Raw genomic sequence first — 19,976 nt, 5'->3', positions numbered from 1 at the left:
GGTCTTATATTACTGGCCCTTGTGTCACTAGAAAGTTTCTCAGTTATTTATTCTGTCAAAATTCTTCATGAATACTCCTAACAAATCATTGTCATTAATGTACTCAGAAGAGCATTCCCAGATTCTTCACGCATTATTTTAATACTGTGCAATCTTTTATTTCACCAAACCCAGCCTGCTTTACAAGCCTGTTGAATGAAATATAGCCATAAACCATGCCAAGCCTTGGGTCTGGGGCCAGGCCCAAGATCAAAGTTGCTTTTGAATTTATTCAACTTTATGTAACATTCAAGAGAATGCCCCAATTCGTTTCACCTGAACAGTATGAGCCATAACCAATTACACACAAGGCTAAACAGCCCTGCTATTCAATGTACACAGTTATTTGGCTTTATAGCAGTTCAACACTAGCCCCAGCTAACCGGTTAGCAAGAGTACAAATGAAGTGACTCAATTTTTAAAATAACACATTAATAGATTTACCACATAAAAAATCATATTGTAACAGTTCTAGCACTCTTGAAGACCTTTCACTTTTTTCCTAAAGCTCAATAAACTTGGTTATGTTCAATCTATCAAAAATCATGTCTTGATCGGAATGCTCATTTTTCATTTGAAACTCAAAAGTTCTTTAGGCAACAAGCCAAAGAAAGGCCTCTTTTCAATTTTGCTACTTACTTTTTTGCATTTTCTTCTTTTCAGTGTTCTGCCTGTAAAATAAAGCAGTCATATCTGGATATGCTGCCTGAAAGGAAACTTGATCTTCTATGGTTGTGACAGTTTTCTGAGAATCTTCAAATTGATCACTTGAGGTAACATAATGCTCTAGAAACGAAGAAAATAATTTATTAAAATCTATACTACTTGTTGCTGAGTTCATACAACCTATTTCAAACATAAACTAGCTGTGAAACATTCACTCAGATGCAATAACTGACTGTACCAGAAAACGTGGTGATGTTTATTATAAAACAGATTTTCACATTTATTGCCTGTACAATCTGAGCATCCATATCATCAGACCTTTATAAAAGGGCTGATATTTTGTTCTATTGGTTTCAGTAAAATCAAGGAAAGGATTTTCTGTCACATTATTGCCAAAGCAATGAAGATGAAAATTTCTAGAACATAAAGTTGGTAAAATTCTGTAAGAATGTACACACGTGAAGCAAAATTATGAGATGTGAACTGCTAAGAAAAATTAGCAAATGATTGTTAAAGAAAGTGTATTATGTAATTTACAAACATGTCCTGAAGTTGAGCTGCCTGATATGTTTAAGGTTAGAGGAAGAATGCCATTAATGGACATCAAACTATTCACAATTGACTGGCTGCTTCGATTCAGGCTCATCATTTGCACTTCAGTTCAGGTACCGCTTATGCCGGAAGGGGCTGAAATGGCATCTTGAGGGAATACTTACAATGGTATTTGTAGCTGATGGATTTTGAGAATTTCCCACCAAATATACTTTTAACTGATGAGATTTGGACATTTCTAACTTGCTTCTCAAGCAAAAGTACAGGTCCAGATTTTCTGTTGCTCAAGGCAATAGTTATGCTGCCATTGATAGGAGTTGTGCTTGATGACCCTGCTGAATTCCAGTTGTATCAAACTTAAAAGGAAATGCCCGAGAAACTGAATCGTTTTCTGGGCAATTGCTCTCCACCTTGAAATCACTGAAGGTCGCATTTAAATCAGAGATTTTGGAGGGCATCAATAATGAAGTAAAGTCAATAATAGTTAAACTATTAAAAAGAGTCTAACTCCTTTGTAAGTATTTAACAGAACCCACGTTTATCTCACACATTCCAAAACCACATATCTTGAACCGACCCAACCCTCCCTCCCACCCAGATCTGACCCACCCAGTTTCTCCCAGCACCCCAACCTTCCTTGAAGTTTGCATCACTTATCTTGCCACCTTGCACCCTAACCTCCTACCACCTGGCACCCTACTGACCTACTCTTCTGTCATCCTATCCCTTTACCAGCTGACGCCCTACCTATGTGGTGCACTGGCACCATAGCCCCTTCTCATATGGCATTCCACCCCTGCTACCTTACTCCTCCATTCCCCAGCCCATCACTGACCTTATGTTGTTCTGTTTGACTGCAGCTGTCAAAGTGCTTGTCAAGACATTTATATTTCAGAATATGCCACCTGACCACCGTGAACAGGGGTGTGGATTTCATTCCCCAAACAAGGAGAGTTGCCATAGTCCTCCAGAACCATAGGCTTTCTCGATTAAGAGAGACAGAGAAACGTTGGTGATGTTTTAACATGAGGGTCACCATGACTCAGACAAAGGCAGAGGTTGAGGAAGCACCTTCACAGTAATGTCAGCTGCTGCAGGAATTGAACCCATACAGCTGGCATTAACATACGGAAATGCGACGGCCCAGTGGTAATGTTACTGAACCATTAACCCAGAGGCTCAGGTAATATTCCGGTGACCTGGGTTTGAATCTTGTCATGGTCTATGATAGATTTGAATTCAATAAAGATCTGGGATTAACAGTCAAATGATGACCATGAATCCATTGTCAATTGTCAGAAAAACCCAGCTGTTTCACTAATGTCCTTCAGAGGAGGAAACTGCCATCTTTACCCGGTCTGGCTTACATGATTCCAGACCCACAGTGATGTGGTTGACATTTAACTGGTCTTTGGGCGATGAGGGGTAGGCTATAATTACTGGCCTAGCCAGCGATGTCCTCATCTTGTAAATGAATAAAAATAAAAAACCCTGCATCTCAAACCAGTCGTACAGTTCTGCACTTCTGACGGAACTCTGAGTGGAATCACCTCTCAGAAAATGTTACTTCAGTTACCAGAATATTGTCAGGCTCTGTCAGGACTCATAGTCTTGGCAGTAGCTATTGCCTTCTGCTGTTTCTTAATATCACATACAATGAACTGAATTGGCAGAAGACTGTGATGCTGAGGGCCTCAGATGGATCATCCACCTGGCAGTTCTATCTGAATATTGTTGCAAATGCTTCAACCTCATTTTTCATACTGATGTGCTGGACTGCACCATGATTGAGGATAATGATATATGTAGACCACCCTCTTTCTATTAATTGTTTAATTATTTGTTAGATTTGACGGAACTGTAAATCTTCGGTCTGATCTGTTGGTTGTGGAATTACCTAGTTATGTCAATTGCACGTTGTTTCTGCCATTTGGCATGCTGGTCCTAGTTGTAGCTTCACCAGGTTGACACTACATTTTGAGCTATGCCCAATGCTACTCATGACATGCCCATTTACACACTTCAATAGCCAGGACTGATCTCTTGGCTTGAGAGTAATGGTGGAGTGGAGGTCTGTCAGGCCGTGAGGATAAAGACCGTGGTTCAATATAATTCTGCTGCTATTGACGGCTTACAGAACCTCATGGATGTCCAGTTCTGAGTCATAGTCATGCAGCACAGAAACAGAATGTTCGGTCCAACCAGCTTAAAATCTATCGCATTTAGCACAGTGGTAAACTCACACACCATGAAGGGTATCAACAATATAAAACACAGGAAATAGGGGGAGGATTAAGCCATTCATCCCCTCAAGCCTGCTTTGCTATTCTGGGTCATGGTTGATTGTCTACCATGATATCTCTTTATGTCATTAGTAATTAGAAATCTATCAATCTCTATCTTGAATTTATTTAATGAATGGACTTCTACAGACCCCTGTGATAGAGAATGCCATAGATTCACCACCCACTTGATGAAGACGTTCCTCTCCATCTCACTCCTGAATGGCTAATATTTCATTCTGAAACTGTGTCCCTGAATTCAAACTCTATAGTCAGGCAAACAAGCTTTCTGCATCTAATCTGTGTATCTCTTTAAGAATTTGGCAAGTTTCTATGAAATTGCCTCTCATTCTTCCAAACTCCAGGCCCATTTTCCTCAATCATTCATCATAAGACATTCCCATTTTCCCTGGAATTAGTCTGGTGCACCTCTGCTGCTGGATGGTAAGTATCTCCTTCCCTCAGGCAAAAGGACCAAAACTGTACACACTATTCCTGGTGGCTTATAACCAGTGTTCTATACAAATGAAACAAGTCTTCTTTGCTGTTATATTCAAATCCATTTATGATAAAGGTTAACATGATGATAAAGGTAAACATTATGATAAAAGTTACCTTCCAAACTGCTTGCTGAATCTCCATGCTAGCTCTCAGTGATTTAAGAATAAGGACACCAGGTCCCTTAGGACATCAACACTTCACAAACTCCCAGCGTTTAAGAAATAAAATGCATCTCCTACCAAAGTGGATAATTCTGCAATTATCCCATTATATTGCTCTTGCCAACTGATTCAATTTGTCTAGACCCTCTTCAAGCCTCTTTGCAACCTCTTCACAACTCACATTCACATCAAGTTTTCTACCGTCTGCAAACTTGGAAATATTTCAATTGGCCCCTTGACTAAATCATTAATGTAGATTTTGAACAGATGGGGTAAAGATAAAACTTGGTGTCTGCAAGGGCTGCATGGTGATCATTCATATCTATACAGCCATGGACAGATACCTCTGTGACAGATACACTGACAAGGACTGGGTCAATGAGGGCTTGGTTCTATCTCAGTCCAGATCCATGAAAGTAGCATTGCCCTTTAGGACTTGCCGAGCTCAGTCTTGGTACTACGGCGCCACTCTTAGTGATGGTTATTGAAGTCCTCCACTCATGTTTACCCTAATGCCATAAGGATTCATGGAGTCTAGAATCAACGTTGAGGACTCCCAGGGAAACTCTTTATCTCAGTAACTCTGTTACTGTCCCTGGCTTTGTCCTGTACCAGACATGTGCTGCCATCTCTGGTACAGGGTGTACCCAAGGGCAGTAACAGTGGTTCTTATAACATTGTTAGGCATGATTCTGTGAGCATGACTACCTGGCTGTTACTTAATTAACCTGTGCAGCAGTTCTCCTAGTTTTGGCACAAATCCTCGAATGTCAGTGAGGAGGACTTTACAAGATTGACAAGGTTGTGCATGCTACAGTTGACTTTGGTGGCTAGGTCAGTCTTTCTTTTCAGACTTTGTAGCTGTTCGAGAGAACTAAGTCTAGAACCAGGATATTTCAGAGGGCATTCAAGTACCTACTTAAATGGGTTTTCTGACTATCAACAATGGTGCCATTATTCGAATAGATTAGCTGCAAATTTATTTCTGTAAATTCTGTAGGATTTGAACCCAAGCCCCAGAGCATTAGCCTGGGCTGCTTTACTACTAGCCAAGTGACATTACTACTGAGGAAGGTGTAAACAGATTTCTCCTCTAGATAGGAGTATACATTTAGGCATGAAGTGGCTCTTGTGATATAGTGGTAATTGCCCAACCTCTGGCTTAGAAAGTCAAGCCCCACCTGTCCCAGAGATATGTCATTGCATGACTGAACAGGTTAATTGAAATCATTTTTTTTAGAACCAGACTGGTGATGTCAATAAGATGTTGTTAAACACAAAGCTATTACACAATCTCGCCCATAAATACAAACAAAACTCATGGCCACGTGGATGCTTCTGTGAAGCAAGCTAAAAGTATGATCACAAGGGCAGGTCATACTATTTCACATCTCATACAAAAATTATATTTTAAAACAAATTACCTGTCTTTCCCCATAGAATTTCAAAACAGGGAATCCCATTCCGAATTCTTGTTTTGACAATGCTTAAAAAGAAATAAAGAGGAAAAAACTTTGAAATTCCACATAACCTCATAGAATCGTATAATCCCCACAGTGTAGGGATAGGTCATTCTATCCCAACAAGTCCACGCCAATCCGCCAAAGAGCATCCCACCTAGACCCATCTCCCCGAGCTATCCTTGCATTTTCCATGGCTAATGCACCTAAGCTACAAATCCCTGGGCACTATGGGCAATTTACTTGGCCTGTCCACCGAACTTGCACATCTTTGAGCTGTGGAAGGAAACCAAAGCACCCGCTGGGAAGCCACACAGACATGCAGTGCTAACCACTGAGCCACCACTGACTGCACTGCAACAAAACCAAGTGTATAATGTATCCATATGTAAATTATTGTAGAAGAGAAGTACTTTGACAGGCAGGTCAATTCAGATATTTTCTTTATTCCATTTTCTATTTATCTGGCTTTTATGCATGGAAAGGAAGACACATGCAGTGAATCCCACTTCCGACACTCCCCCAAAACAGAACAATGGAAGCGCATGTTTATCCAGCCACTTCTTCTAATCGAGCATTAACTCACTCTGTGAGGACATGGTAAAAGGCGTTAAGTATGATGCAAAGCATGTAAGCAACCTTAAGTTTAGAATGTCAGTAAATACCCATACAGTATACTGTTTAAAATACAAATGAAGAAAAAGTAATGGTTAATTCAAAACTTAGTACCTTATTGGCTGCAAATGACATGGGTCTATTCTTCCCAATTTTCTTTCCATCATATCATGGTGTGAAAGTAACATCAGCACTTTCTCACATGTATAGTGTCTAGGCCACTCCATTTTATCCAGGGCAAAATTCTAGATGTATGAAGCAAGATTCTGTTATTGTGGCATGATCAGCTTTCATTGAATGGTACTCAAGAAAAAACATTCTTGATCAAGTCACATGCTTGTTCTGTTGTGTAGCCAGAGTAAGGCCAGAACCAGACAATGCAGCCCAGACATTAAAGAAGCTCCACATCAAAAAAAATATACTTCACAGAATGTTATCTACCTGAAGTAAAAGCAATTTTGGACGCTTCCATTGAATACGCTGAATTAGTTGGTCCTTACTGATAAGAAACTCTCTGATCACCTGAAACACAAATTGTATAATGCCATAATATAATGTTACACCACAGAAAGAGCCATCTTGTTCTTTGCATGTATGTCAGTTCTCTGAAAAGGCAACTCATTTTGTTCAACTCTCCTGCATTTTCACTGTAATACAGCAATGTTTTCTCCTCAGATAATTAACAAATTCTCTTTTGAAATAGATGTTTGAATCTGTCTCCACTATACCCTCAGGTAATGCATTCCAGATCCTGGCTACTCATTGCGTAAAAGTGTTTTTCTTCATGTCATCTTTTGCTCTTCAATAACTGGCTTAAAATCAACCTTCCTCCTCTCCGTGTCTGTGGGCTTCCTCAGAGTGCTCTGGTTTCCTCTCACAAGTCCAAAGATATGCAGGTTAGATGGATTGGTCATGCTAATTTGCCCAAAGTGTTCAGGGATATGTAGATTAGATGGGTTCTAGGGGGAATGGGTCTGGGTGGGATGCTCTGAGGGTCGGTGTAGACCTGTTGGGCCAAAGGGCCTGTTTCCACACTGTAAGGATTCTATGATTTATGACTCTTCTGAAATGAGACTGGTTTTTACCTGCTATTCTGCCTACTCCCCTTATTATTCGAAACATCTTTACCAGATTTCTTTTTTGTCAAATCAATGTCTCCAATCCATCCACTTAATGAATTCCTTAATCTCTGAAGGCCTATTTGTGAATCTTTAATTCATTCTCTCTAATTAAGTGTGTTGACTTATTCTGCTTTTTGTTTACAGAACATATTTGGACAATGTCCTACATTGCTGGTAGACAGAAGTGTGCTGGCTGCACTAGCCAAGCTGTTCCAGTACAGCTATAACACACTCATCTACTAAAAATTTGGAGAAATATCCAGTGCTGAGTCAGTGTTCTCTAAAGATTCAGCATAAATTACTTGTTTTTGCACTCTATGCATTCTAGCTATTCAGTACACTATTTTACCTTGTGTTGAGCTAGGTCTCCATCAGCATCATAGCATCGGGCTCCCTGGTGTCTACTGGCACCTGCAGCACGTCAAGAGTATTTACCATTCTCTTATTCATTCTTGTACATTCACATATGTACAGGTAAAGTTAATTTGGAACTTATTTCATTTTCTTTTGTTATGACCCCACAAAATACCATTTACTAATCTTGGGCGTTACTGAAAGAAGACATATTTTGCCAATGCTTTTGGTCTTGTACTCATCTTGATAATTTGCAAGAATTAGCAATATGATGGAAAGACAATACTTACTCTGTATGAGAGGAGAGTGCTGAATTGTTGACAAGTGGACTCTGATTGGTAGAAGCTTAGCCACAGAGAATGCACCAGTTAGATGATTGCCAAACCAGTGTCATTTCTTATTCTAATGCTATTGTCACCCAATTCTTTCTGTACCTGCTTTCTTCTATCTGCTACTACATGCTAGTACTTACCCTCATCTAGGTTAGTTTAAACTTTCCTGAACAGCCCGTTACTAGTTGACATAGGTCTGTCTCATAAGGAGTTAACATTTGAAAAAATATATTTCCAGTTTTACCTCTTCAAATGGGAAATGCTTACAAGCTCTTGCTTTTCTGTAAGAAATTCAAAAGAAAGCAATTAAAATTTTTGCAAAAAAACGTGCATTTGTACAAATTTCATACTGTTAGCAAATACCATCAATATAAGAAGCACAGCAACTAATTTATGAATAGCATGATCCCACAAAAAGCAAGTAAATGATCAGGTAATCTGCTTTTGAAATTGATTAAAGAAGAATAGCTATAGCAACCAGAAGAAGTCTCCATTTTTTCAAGTTGTGCCACAGTCTCTTTTACACCGGGACAGGTTTCATCTATCAAAAAGACGGCACTCATGTAATACAAATTCCCTCTGAATTGCATTTAAATATTAACCTAGATGATATGCTCAAGTATGTACTGTGGATTGCAACTTTAGATCTGGGCATGAGATGGCTACCAATTGAGAGAAGACAACATTGAAAGAACAAGTATCAGTCATACACTCAACAGTGCTTTGATTTAAATGGGAAACGTTTGAAATGACAAAGACCAATTCCATGCTAATTGTTTTCTCAGTTTTGTTTCTTGTCCTCCCTTCCTATTAAAGTGAAAATTTAAAAAAAGAACACTCAACTACAAGGTTTTTCCATGCATCTTTCCATTAAATTGTATTTTTATTGAGTGTAAGCATTTGGCTGAGGTAATTCTACCTTCTTTGTATTAGTTCATTCTATTTATAGATTGTATTATTTTACAATTTTCATTGCCATTAAATGTTTGCTACACATTTAACAGAATTTTGCTACAACTCCAAGTCCAGAAAAGAGAAAACAGACTGAAATCTGCAAGAAGACTGATCAGACAAGTGTCAAAATGAAACAACAGCCATTTCCACATGGGGATTACTTCACTCCCAAGTTCCAATTAAAATTCAAGTTACACACATCTCTATGGAAGAACCCATTATTGGGGAATTGAACAAAGAAAGCAATGGCCAATTCCCACATAAATAAAATCTGCAAAGAATATTTTGGAGTAAATATTTTCCAGACCATGTATTAACTCTCAATAAACACTCTTCTATACAGAATGAGGGATCGTCATTTTAGAACTGAGTTGGGGGAAACTATTCACTTAAAAGATTGTGAATCTTTAGGATGCTCTACACTCCAGATAACGTGGACGCTCACTTGTTCAATATACTCAAGAGAAGAGTTTGTAGACTATTGACTCCGAAGGGAGAAAATGGACTATTCCAGCTCCTATTTTTATGGTCTTGAATAGTACCTAATTTAGCATATATATGTGAGAAACAGTAATTTAAAATTTTTACTTGGACAACTGCCACTTGCATAACTTCTAGAAATGACTCAAGCTTGACATCATGGTACCGCATAAAGGTGCTTACTTTTTTATGTTGTTCTCGACCATGTTGGATTTTCTCTTCTGTTCTGCCTCATGCCAATCACATGGACAGAGGTGCTCATCTCCATGCAGTGAACAGCATCGAACAGTTGCACACAACTGACAGCCCTTGTGTACATGCTCACTGGTTAATCCTATATGAGTTATAACAGGAAAAAGGGTAACTCATTTTTGTTGATAAAACTGATAAATCCACAGCACAATGAAGCTATCATATCCCTCCACAGTGGTCAAAAATGCCCTTGACCATGTCTCCTGCATTTCCCGCAACTCATCCCTCACACCCCCTCCCTGCAATAACAACCAAAAGAAAATCCCCCTCATCCTCATGTACCACCCTACCAACCTCCGGATCCAATGCATCATCCTCTGGCACTTCCGCCATCTGCAATCTGACCCCACTGCCAAAGACATTTTTCCCTCCCCACCCTTATCTGCTTTCCAAAGGGACCACTCTCTCCATGACACCCTTGTCTGCTCCACACTCCCCACCAACCCCGCAACCGCAGGGACTGCTACACCTGCCCCGACATATACCCCCTCACCCCCCTGCCCAGGCTCCAAGAAGACCTTCCACATCAAACAGATGTTCATATGCACATCTGCTAATGTGGTATACTGTATCCACTGTTCCTGATGTGGCCTCCTCTACATCGGGAAAACCAAGTGGAGGCTCGGGGACTGCTTTGTGGAACACCTCCACTTGGTTCGCGACAAGGCCAGTTGCGAGCCATTTCCACTCCCCCTCCTTGGATGAAAATGTCCATTCTTGGCCTCCTGCAGAGCCACAAAGATGCTACCCGAAGGTTGCAGGAACAGCATCTCATATTTCGCTTGGGAACCCTGCAGCCCAATGGTATCAATGTGGACTTCACAAGCTTCAAAATCTCCCCTCCCCCAACAGCATCTCAAACCAGATCAACTCGTCCCCTCCCTAACCTGCTCTTCCTCCCACCTATCCATTCCTCCCAACTCGAGCCCCACCCCCATCAGCTACCCACCAGGCTCATCCAACCCCCTTGATCTGTCCGTCCTCCCTGGACTGACCTATCCCCTCCCAAATCCCCACCTACACTCACCTTTATTGGCTCCAACCCCACCTCTTTGGTCTGTCTGTCTCCTCTCCATCTATCTTCTTTATCCATTTTCGGTCCACCTTCCCCTCTCTCCATATTTATCTCAGAATCCCCTTCCCTTCCTCCATTTCTGAAGAATGGTCTAGAGCTGAAACGTCAGCTTTCCTGCTCTTCTGATGCTGCTTGGCCTGCTATGTTCATCCAGCACTACACCTTGTTATATAAGCTATCACTTACACTTTTTAGCATTGCAGTTACTCAATCCTCAGTCATTTACATCGATAGAATCTATCCACTAACCCACAACATTCACTGCGTTAGTCTTTCTTTTTAAGGCTCCACCTAGTTTGTACTTCTTCATCAAGCTTTTCATCACCCCACCACTTCCTTTCCACCAGCGTCCAGTTTTGTCCGGTTAAGCTCCAGCAAACAATATAGGAATGTTTCTCTACATTAAAGATGTTTTATAAACTTGAGTTTTTTTTCCAAAGTACAGAGCTAAAACTAAACAAATGCTAAATCTGTTGGGTTGTTGTCCATAAAAGCATAACTAATCGCTAGCCTTTACACTCCTTCAGTGGTATTGAACATAGGGAGCACAAAGTCGAGCAAGGGACTTTCATGCTCCCCGCCCATCAGTCTCTGGCCAGACTGAAATTTTATGGGGATGGGGAGGCATGGTTTGGGGAGGTGTCAGGCTAGCTATCAGCTCTTGGGTTTATTGAGGTTTTTAAAATACTTGCCCAAGTCAGTATTTTACAAGTAGCATGAAGTAGTCTGAGCCTTGAGGGGAGGTTCATTGCATATGTGAATTCTGACAGATTTCGCTGTGTAGGTTAATGTTCAAAAAGGATTAGCGACCTCCTCTGAAATTCCATGCACCCGTTGAAGTCAAAGCGTCAAGGTCACTTCTACATGTAACTAACTCACTGGCCTCTTGAACCTAGTCTCTAATCTCCCTTACTGAGACTCCTGACTCTACACTTACCTGGGCATTGTGGGACTGCCTGAAATTCCAATAGCGATTACTTTTCCTGGTTGGCACTGTAGTGAACATAGAACTTTCGGCCATCTGATTGGCCAGAAGCTCTCCAAGATGGTACTTCCTCCCTTAAAATGGGAAGGAAATCTAGCTTTAAGGCAATTATTTCTGTGTTATTTTTATCTGTAAACACAGTATCTAGCATTAGATGCAGCTCTTGTGATTGGAAATTTGCTAAATAATTCTGAGTGTGTGAAGAATGACACTGACAACCAATTTAAGATTGTCAGTCAGCTCACAGTGCATTGCACTTGCATTGGAAGCTACATGTATTAACAGACAGATTCCTGCTCTTTGCAGACTGAAAGAACAAGTCTAAATAGTGCACCTGCTTTAACGGAACAAAATAGCTGACAGTGATTCTCTGGGCTTTTTTTCAAGGCAATGACGTGGGTGGACCCTGGGAACTTGTTTCCGTTAGGCGGGGACACTAGGACCCGTGGGCACAGACTTAGAATTGGAGGGGGTACATTTAAAACAGAAATGAGGAGACATTTCTTCAGCCAGAGAGTAGTGGGCCTGTGGAATTCATTGCCACGGAGTGTCTTCAAGGCAGAGATCGATAAATTCTTGATCTCACAAGGATTCAAGGGCTATGGTGAGAGTGCAGGGAAGTGGAGTTGAAATGTCCATCAGCTATGAGTAAATGGCAGAGTGGACTCGATGGGCCAAATGGCCTTACTTCCACTCCTAAGTCTTATGGTCTTATGGTGGCCAACCAGAGTCAACTTGCTTGGTTCAGGTTAAGCAAAGTTTGGCAGTTAACTGTCAGTCACCATCCAAATGATACATATGCCACTACAATGCACCCATTATCTAGCGCTTTTCTCAAACAATATAAAAATGTTGCTGCCCCTTTAAAGTGGTACTCTTATAAATGGTCTGATGAGCATAGGACAAAAGTTTTCAATTTTTTTTAGGAATATGTAAGATCTGGACTACCAAATATTAGTTCTCATCCTAATGATAGATTTCTCCCTTTAACCAAATCATGACAAACATAGACCTTAAAAGATTTGTTTTTATATTTGTAAACAGAGAGGCTGGAAAGTTTCTGGACTTTACTTCAAAGAAGGTGATAAATGAGTTTTGGTAGATTATAAATGTGGATATCCTAGGAATTCTATCCAGTGCTTTTGAACAGCATATGAGGTCAAAAGTTGGCTACCTGGGTGTTGGCACACAGAGCAGTGTGCTTTCTTTTCCACAGTTGGATCATGAGTAGTAAAACCATCAAACTCTAGTTTCCAGAATTTAAACCTAGAAAGATTAATGACAGTCACTTTCTTTCACATTCTTCTTTTTACTGTCAATTGAAATTAGCAATATAAAATATTTAATTTTTTCTTACTTCCTTACATCAGTCTTTAAAATTTGTTTGGAAAACTGAGCATAATGTTGGAAAAGACTTAAAAATTATGCTGTGTACCTTACATGGATTATAAGGCAGATGAAAGTTTAATTTAAGTGGAAAAAATAGAAAATGTAGTCAAGAGAGTAGCATAAAGAAAAGGGATGATAGGTTAGGCAAGGACATAAAACTGCAGTTTTCCCATTTATATTTGTAGTTTTAGGTCAATAAATACACTGTTTATGTTTGAGTAGCTTTATGACTGAAATATTATTGTTATTCCAGTAGAGTTGGTAAACAAAATTAAAGGTTAGTCTAGCAGACGAGAGATTCTTTAATTTGATGGCAGGCTCAGGATCTATTTTTACCTCTGTAGGACGCTCTGTCCATTCATTGCTTCAATCAATCTCAAAGCCTGTTCCTTCCCAACTCCTGGAACTCCCTGGAACAAAACCAACATATAAACAAAAAAACACATAGGTACCCAAAAATCTCAATCCAATGAAGGAATTAGGAAAAAGCTAAAATATAACAGGAAGTCTGGACAAATATACAAACAAAGAGGGTGGCTAATGTAGTGCCATCATTTAAGAAAGGAGGAAAGGAGGAAAGGAAAAGCGAGGGAGCTATAGACCGGTGAACCCTGCGATAGGGTTAGGGTTAGGGTTAACGTCAGCAGTGGCTAAGTTTTTGGAAATGATCCTGAGAGGCAGGATTTACATGTATTTGGAAAGATAAGGAGTAGTCAACATCGCTTTGAGTGGGAAATTTTGTCTCACTAGCTTGATTGAGTTCTTTGAAGAAGTGATAAAGAAGATGGCTGAAAGCAGAGCAGTGGATGTGGTCTATGTGGACTTCAGCAAAGTGTTCATCAAGGTTCCACACGGTAGCCCGATTAGCAAGGTTAGATCATATAGAATCCAGGGAGAGTTAGCCATTTGAATATAAAATTGGCTTGAAGATAGGAGGCAGAAGGTGGTGGTGGAGGGTTGTCTATTGGAATGGAAGCCTGCGACCAGTGGTGTACCACATGCATCGGTGCTAGGTCTACTGCTTTTTGTCATTTATATAAATGATTTGGATGCGAATAATGGATGAATGTTTAGTAAGTTTGCAGATGACACCAAAGTTGGTAGTGTAGTGGATAGTGAAGGAGGTTATTTCAGCATATGACAAAGTATGACTTAATTAGATGGGCCAATGGGCCGAGGAGTGGCAGATAAAATTCAATTTAGATAAATGTGAGGTGTTGCATTTTGGTAAGGCAAATCAAGGCAGGACTTATACACTTAATGGTCAGATCTTGGGGAGTATTGCTGATCAGAGAGATCTTTGGGTACGGGTTCATAGTTCCTTGAAGGTGGAGTCGCAAGTGGACAAGGTAGTGAAGGCAGTGACAACAAGGTGTGGAGCTGGAGGAACACAGCAGGCCAGACAGCATCAGAGAAGCAAGAAAGCTGATGTTTTGGGTCTGGACAGCTCCACACCTTTGTTATCGCAGGCTCCAGAATCAGCAGTTCCTACTATCTCGTAGTGAAGGCAGTGTTTGGTATGCTTGTCTTTATTAGTCAGATCAGTGCATTGAGTATTGGAATTGGGATGTCATGTTGTGGCCACTTTTAGATTACTGCATTCAATTCCGGTCTCCCTGCTCTAGGAAAGATGTTAAACTTGAAAAGGGTGCAGATAAGGGAACTCTATTTGAGCAATGCTGAGCTAAGTTATGGTGTTAAGACGGAAGAGGCTGTAGTTTAGCTATGTTGGAGGTTTGAGCTATAGGTCGAGGTTGAACAGACTGGGGCTATTCCCCCTGGAGCATCAGAAGCTGAGCAGTGACCTTATAGAAGTTTATAAAATCAAAAAGGTCATGGATAGGCTGAATAGCCAAGGACTTTTTCCCAGGTAGGGGGGTCAACAACTAGACGGCATAGGTTTAAGATGAAAGGGGAAAGATTTAAAAGGGACCCAAGGGACAACTTTTTCACACATGCGCATGTGTGGAGTGACCTGCCAGCATAAATGGTAGAGGTTGGTGCACTAACATTTGAAAAGCATCGGGATGGGTATATGAATAAGAACGGTTTAGAGGGATATGGGCCAAATTCTGGTAAATGGAACTAGATTTATTAAGGATGTCTAGTCAGCATCAAGGAGTTGAGTTCCATGCTGCATACCTATATGACTCTGTAACCAATATACTCAGATCGTGTAACACAATTTAAAGTTCATAGTAAAGTAGAATATATAATTGCTGCATTAGAGTTCAAAACAAAACACATTTTCAATTATCAAGATTGCCAGAACTCAAGTGGAAAAGATATGCAAGTCACTACTGGATTAGTTAAAAAAAGAATTCTCTGCAGCATCCTGTGAAATGTGTTTTACCTAAAGCATATTGATGCACTCCAGAAGTCTACCATAAATGGCAGTGATAGCTAAAAAAAAGGTATCAATGCATTTCTGGAACACACTCAACTTGATATGATTCTATTTGATGTTACTATGAGGCTAGTCAGATCTCAGACTGAAAGGTGGCTTGACAGGTCATAACTTGCTTTGTTTCTAATTAACAAAGTGATCTATCCAAAGTATGCAATGCCACAGATTCGGTTATATTATTGAAACAGAATTTTACTATGCAAAAGAAATGCAAATAAAATGCAAAAATTACATGCTAATTTCATATAGTACAAGCGGTAAGATTTCAAAATATACAGCAAAAATATAAACGCTTCTGTCTTAACACCATAACTTTACAATACTCCAGCACTACAGACAGTTCCCTTCTCTATCACACCCATAAGGTTGCCTTAACTGTTTCTTTTAATTTCAGCCTTGGGAGTTTGACAACCTCTTCCTTGATTATTCATACAACTGAGCTTAGATTTTATCAGTTTCAAGTAATGTTTACTGAAATACACACAATTCTGAAGAGATTTGACAGTGTGGACGTTTGCTCTTGTGGGGCAGACTAGAGCTGGGGACAGAGTTTTAAAGTAAGAGGTCTCCCTTTTAAGATGGAGATGAGAATTCCTTTCTATCCAAAGGTCATTAGTATGTAGATTTCTCTTCCCCCAAAAGCAATGGGAGCTGGGTCATTACATTTATTCAAGGCCGAGTTAGACAGCTTTTGATCAATAACAGAGTCAAGGATTTGCCGTCAGAAAGGAAAGCAGAATTGAGGACGCAAACAGGTCAGGCTTGGCAGAGCAGATTTGAAGGGCCAAACAGCCCACTCCTGTTCCCAAGTTCTAATTTCCTATTCCTCTGACCTTGACTCAAGAATCATTATGTATATATCCTCTTCAGTGATGAATTAATTTAGTTTTATTTCAAAATCTTCCAGACTTTATCCCATACATCTACTGATAATCAATTTTGCAACTTGACAAACTATGAATTTCTTCTATTAAAAATAAAAGTTGCTTAAATGTCTTACTTTTCTTAATATGCTTAACTATGAAATGCATCCCTTTGTTATCTATGTCACTTTTGAAAGGTATGAAATGGTGCAATAGCACTGCAGATAACCAATTTACTTTCAATGGTTACCCACACATACATTTGCTCATCAACTTTCATGTTTCTTAATTGTCAAACAAATTCATTAATGACATAACGTACAACCTAAATTGCAGTTTTCTTTTAAACTTAATGTAATTTCAATTGATAGGATCCATGTTAAAACATTTAACTGCAGCATGTGACATTTTTATTGGTACAACTCTTGCAATTTTGAATTGATCCATACCTTTGGCAAGTAATCACAACCAAGTAAAATTGCGAAACCAATCAATGCATCTCGGTCAAGGCCTAATCTGGAGTTAATTGTTGACATTTTATAGCAGTCTACGTGGGGATCCTATTAAAGAAGAATATAAAACAATTAATATTTTATTCGGAAGAGTCAAGAACACAGTCATAGAAATGAAAGATCTGATCACTCAATATTAGATTGATGCTTAGTATGGTCCATGCAATGGATGGAAGCTTTGATCCTCTACGGCATCCAACTTGTCCTCTAGGTCAGCAAACTGCTCACACAAAAAGTGTTAGCAATGGAAAAACACAGAACTTATCCAGGTTATTGGATATAAATGCATTCAAAGAAATTATTTGTTTAATACAATTTGATTTATTGTAGTCACTTGTGCCTAAGTACGTGAACAGCTTTGTTTGTGAGCAATACAGCAGATCATATCAAACTAAGGACATACACATGATAGTGGGCCATACAGATAATACGGTGACATACAGATCATATGTTGCTGGGCATCAAAAAGAAAGTGGAAATGCTGCTGTGTTTTGAGTGTGTAATACCTCCCAGTCCAACAGGGATCTTAAATTTAAGAAACTCTCTACTCTAGATTTATTCTAAGATAACTAGATAAAAGTGAGAGCTCAGATGGTGGAGTTGCCCCCCCAGTGTCGAGGTTCATGACGTCTGCTCAGGGCTAAAGTGGATCTTGGGAGTGAGATATGGAGAATCCAGCAGTCATGGTACATGTAGGTACTAATGACAGAGCTAAAACAAAGAAGGAGGTTCTGCATAACTCCTGTGTGGGGAGTTACATGCTAAATTAAGAAGCAGAACCAAGTAGAACAAAGAAGGAGATTCTGCATAACTCCTGCATGGGGAGTTACATGCTAAATTAAGAAGCAGAACCTCATCTCCGCATTATTACCTGACCAACATGTGAATTTGTAAAGGGGAAATCAGACCAGGGAGGTGATTGCATGGCTCAAAGATTGGAATCGGAGATGTGGGTCCTGGTTTGTGGAATACTGGCACCAATACTGGAGTAAGTGGGATCTACACACATGGGTCGGTCTCCACCTGAACTGTGCTGGTGCCAATGTTCTTGCCAAGCAAATGGGAAGTAGCAAGAATTTTAAACTGAATGGTGAGGGCAAGGGAATAAGTTTTCGAAAACATAGAAAATCAAAGAGAAGAGTCAAGGCCAAACAGAAAGGTATTAATACAGGAAATGATTTACAGATTGTGACAGGGAGGGATATAATATGAATCTAAGAATCAACAAATCAATAAGGTTAGAATTCACAAAGAGAGTAAAGGATCTACATCTGAATGCATGTTTCATTTGAAACAAAACAGATAAACTGAGAGTGCAAGTAGAAATGAATATTACAAACTGACAGATATTACAGTCACATGGCTGCAGGGCAGTATAGATTGGGACCTGAATCTTGAAGGATACAGGTCAGAAATGACAGGAAATCAGGGAAAGGTGCAGTGTTGGCTCTATTAGTTAATGACAGTGTTAGCACCGTAAAGTGGGATGACCTAAGTTCAGGAAATCAAGATGAGGAAACAGTTTAAGTAGAAATTAGAAATCATAATGTCATTTGTGGGAGTGGTATACTGACTCTAGAGCAATGGCCATATATTAGTGTAGGGTAGAAAGGAAGAAATAAGAAAGGAATTATTGAAACAGCTTATCAGAAAGGAATGGCATTAACCAAGAAAGGTTTAAATCTACATATTAGCAGGAAGAGTCAGATGGGAAGAAGTAGTCTAGATGAGGAGTTCATAAAATGTTTTCTGGATAGTTTTTAAGAACAGCATGTTCTGAAGCTGATCTGAAAGCAGACTTTACTAGATCTGGCATTGTGCAATGAAGCAGGATTAATAATTTCATAGCGAAGGTGCCCCTTAGTAGCAATGGCTACTACAGACTGAATTTTACATTCAGTTTGCAAGAGACAGTAGTGGATCTAAAACTACATTTCCAAAATTTAAATAAGGACAACTATAAGGGCATGAAAGCAGACTGGCTAAAGTGATTTGGCAAATTAAGTCAAAGAGTTCATCAATGGAGTTTCAGTGGCAGACAGTGAATCTCAGAATATATAGGATACTTTCCAATGAATAAAAGAAAAATTCCAAAGGACAGATCCACCTCCATAGTAAACCAGAAAGTTTAAAGATTCAGGCAAAAAGAAATCACATAACTGTGCAAAAAGAGAAGGTTGACCAGAATTTAAAAAAAAATAAAGAATGAAAAAAAAATTAAAGGAAAAAATAGAGTATGAAAGAAAGCTAGCCAGAAATATAAAAACAGATAATAAACGTTTATAAAAATTGTTAAAGAAAGAAAAGTTAAAGTGAATATTGATTCTATAGAAAATGAGTCTAGTGCCTTAACAATGGAAAATAAGGAAATGACAAATGAACTCTACAGGTATTTTGCATCTGTCTTCACTATATAGGATACAAGTGCACATCCCAGGATAATCCAGGAAATAGAAGGGAGGAAGGAATTCAAGTAAATCACAATTGCCAGAGAACTGATTCTACGTAAATTGTTGGAGCTATTGGCTGACATGTTCTTAGGTCCTGACGGGCTTCATCCTAAGATCTTAGAAGTAACTAGTGAGTTCAGCAATGCATTGGTGTCAATTTTTCAAAGATGCATGGACCAGGGATAAACCCAATAAAATGGAAGATAACAAATCCAAAAGGATAGGAAGACTGAAAGCAGATAGCTACAGACAAGTTATCTCAGCATCTGTCATAGGGAAATGACAGAAAATATTGTTATTAAATAAGTTATAACAGGGCATTTCACTAAGTCAATGGTAATCGGGCAACATAGTTTTGTGAATGGAATTCATGTTTGACCAATCTATTAGAATTCTTTAAGAGGTATAAGGTATAACCTAGGTTAGGTTATTTTAGTTTTGGATTAGGAGTAATCCACGGCACAACATCGTGGGCTGAAGGGCCTGTACTGTGCTGTACTTTTCTATGTTCTATGTATCACATGCT

The 19,976-nt window shown here is 39.4% G+C and overlaps 1 protein-coding gene across 5 annotated transcripts in view; it reads right to left on the bottom strand.

Annotated features, from left to right (window-relative positions):
- The window catches only part of LOC125452700 (flap endonuclease GEN homolog 1), a 43,336-nt gene that overhangs the window by 6,587 nt on the left and 16,773 nt on the right, over positions 1-19,976 (bottom strand). For all 5 annotated transcript variants that reach the window (XM_048531401.2, XM_048531406.2, XM_048531405.2 and 2 more), the window contains exons 5-13: positions 16,938-17,048; positions 13,555-13,628; positions 13,004-13,095; positions 9,701-9,851; positions 8,328-8,364; positions 6,718-6,798; positions 6,391-6,521; positions 5,626-5,687; positions 679-825 (exon numbers count right to left, since the gene is read on the bottom strand). In XM_048531401.2, coding sequence (XP_048387358.2) covers positions 679-825; positions 5,626-5,687; positions 6,391-6,521; positions 6,718-6,798; positions 8,328-8,364; positions 9,701-9,851; positions 13,004-13,095; positions 13,555-13,628; positions 16,938-17,048 — 886 coding nt within the window. The remainder of the gene's footprint in view (positions 1-678; positions 826-5,625; positions 5,688-6,390; positions 6,522-6,717; positions 6,799-8,327; positions 8,365-9,700; positions 9,852-13,003; positions 13,096-13,554; positions 13,629-16,937; positions 17,049-19,976) is intronic.

This window comes from Stegostoma tigrinum, chromosome 4 (genome assembly GCF_030684315.1).
Source record: "Stegostoma tigrinum isolate sSteTig4 chromosome 4, sSteTig4.hap1, whole genome shotgun sequence".
Lineage (NCBI taxonomy): Eukaryota > Metazoa > Chordata > Chondrichthyes > Orectolobiformes > Stegostomatidae > Stegostoma > Stegostoma tigrinum.
Note: the sequence above shows the minus strand (reverse complement) of the source record. Positions and strands in the feature narration are given on the sequence as shown.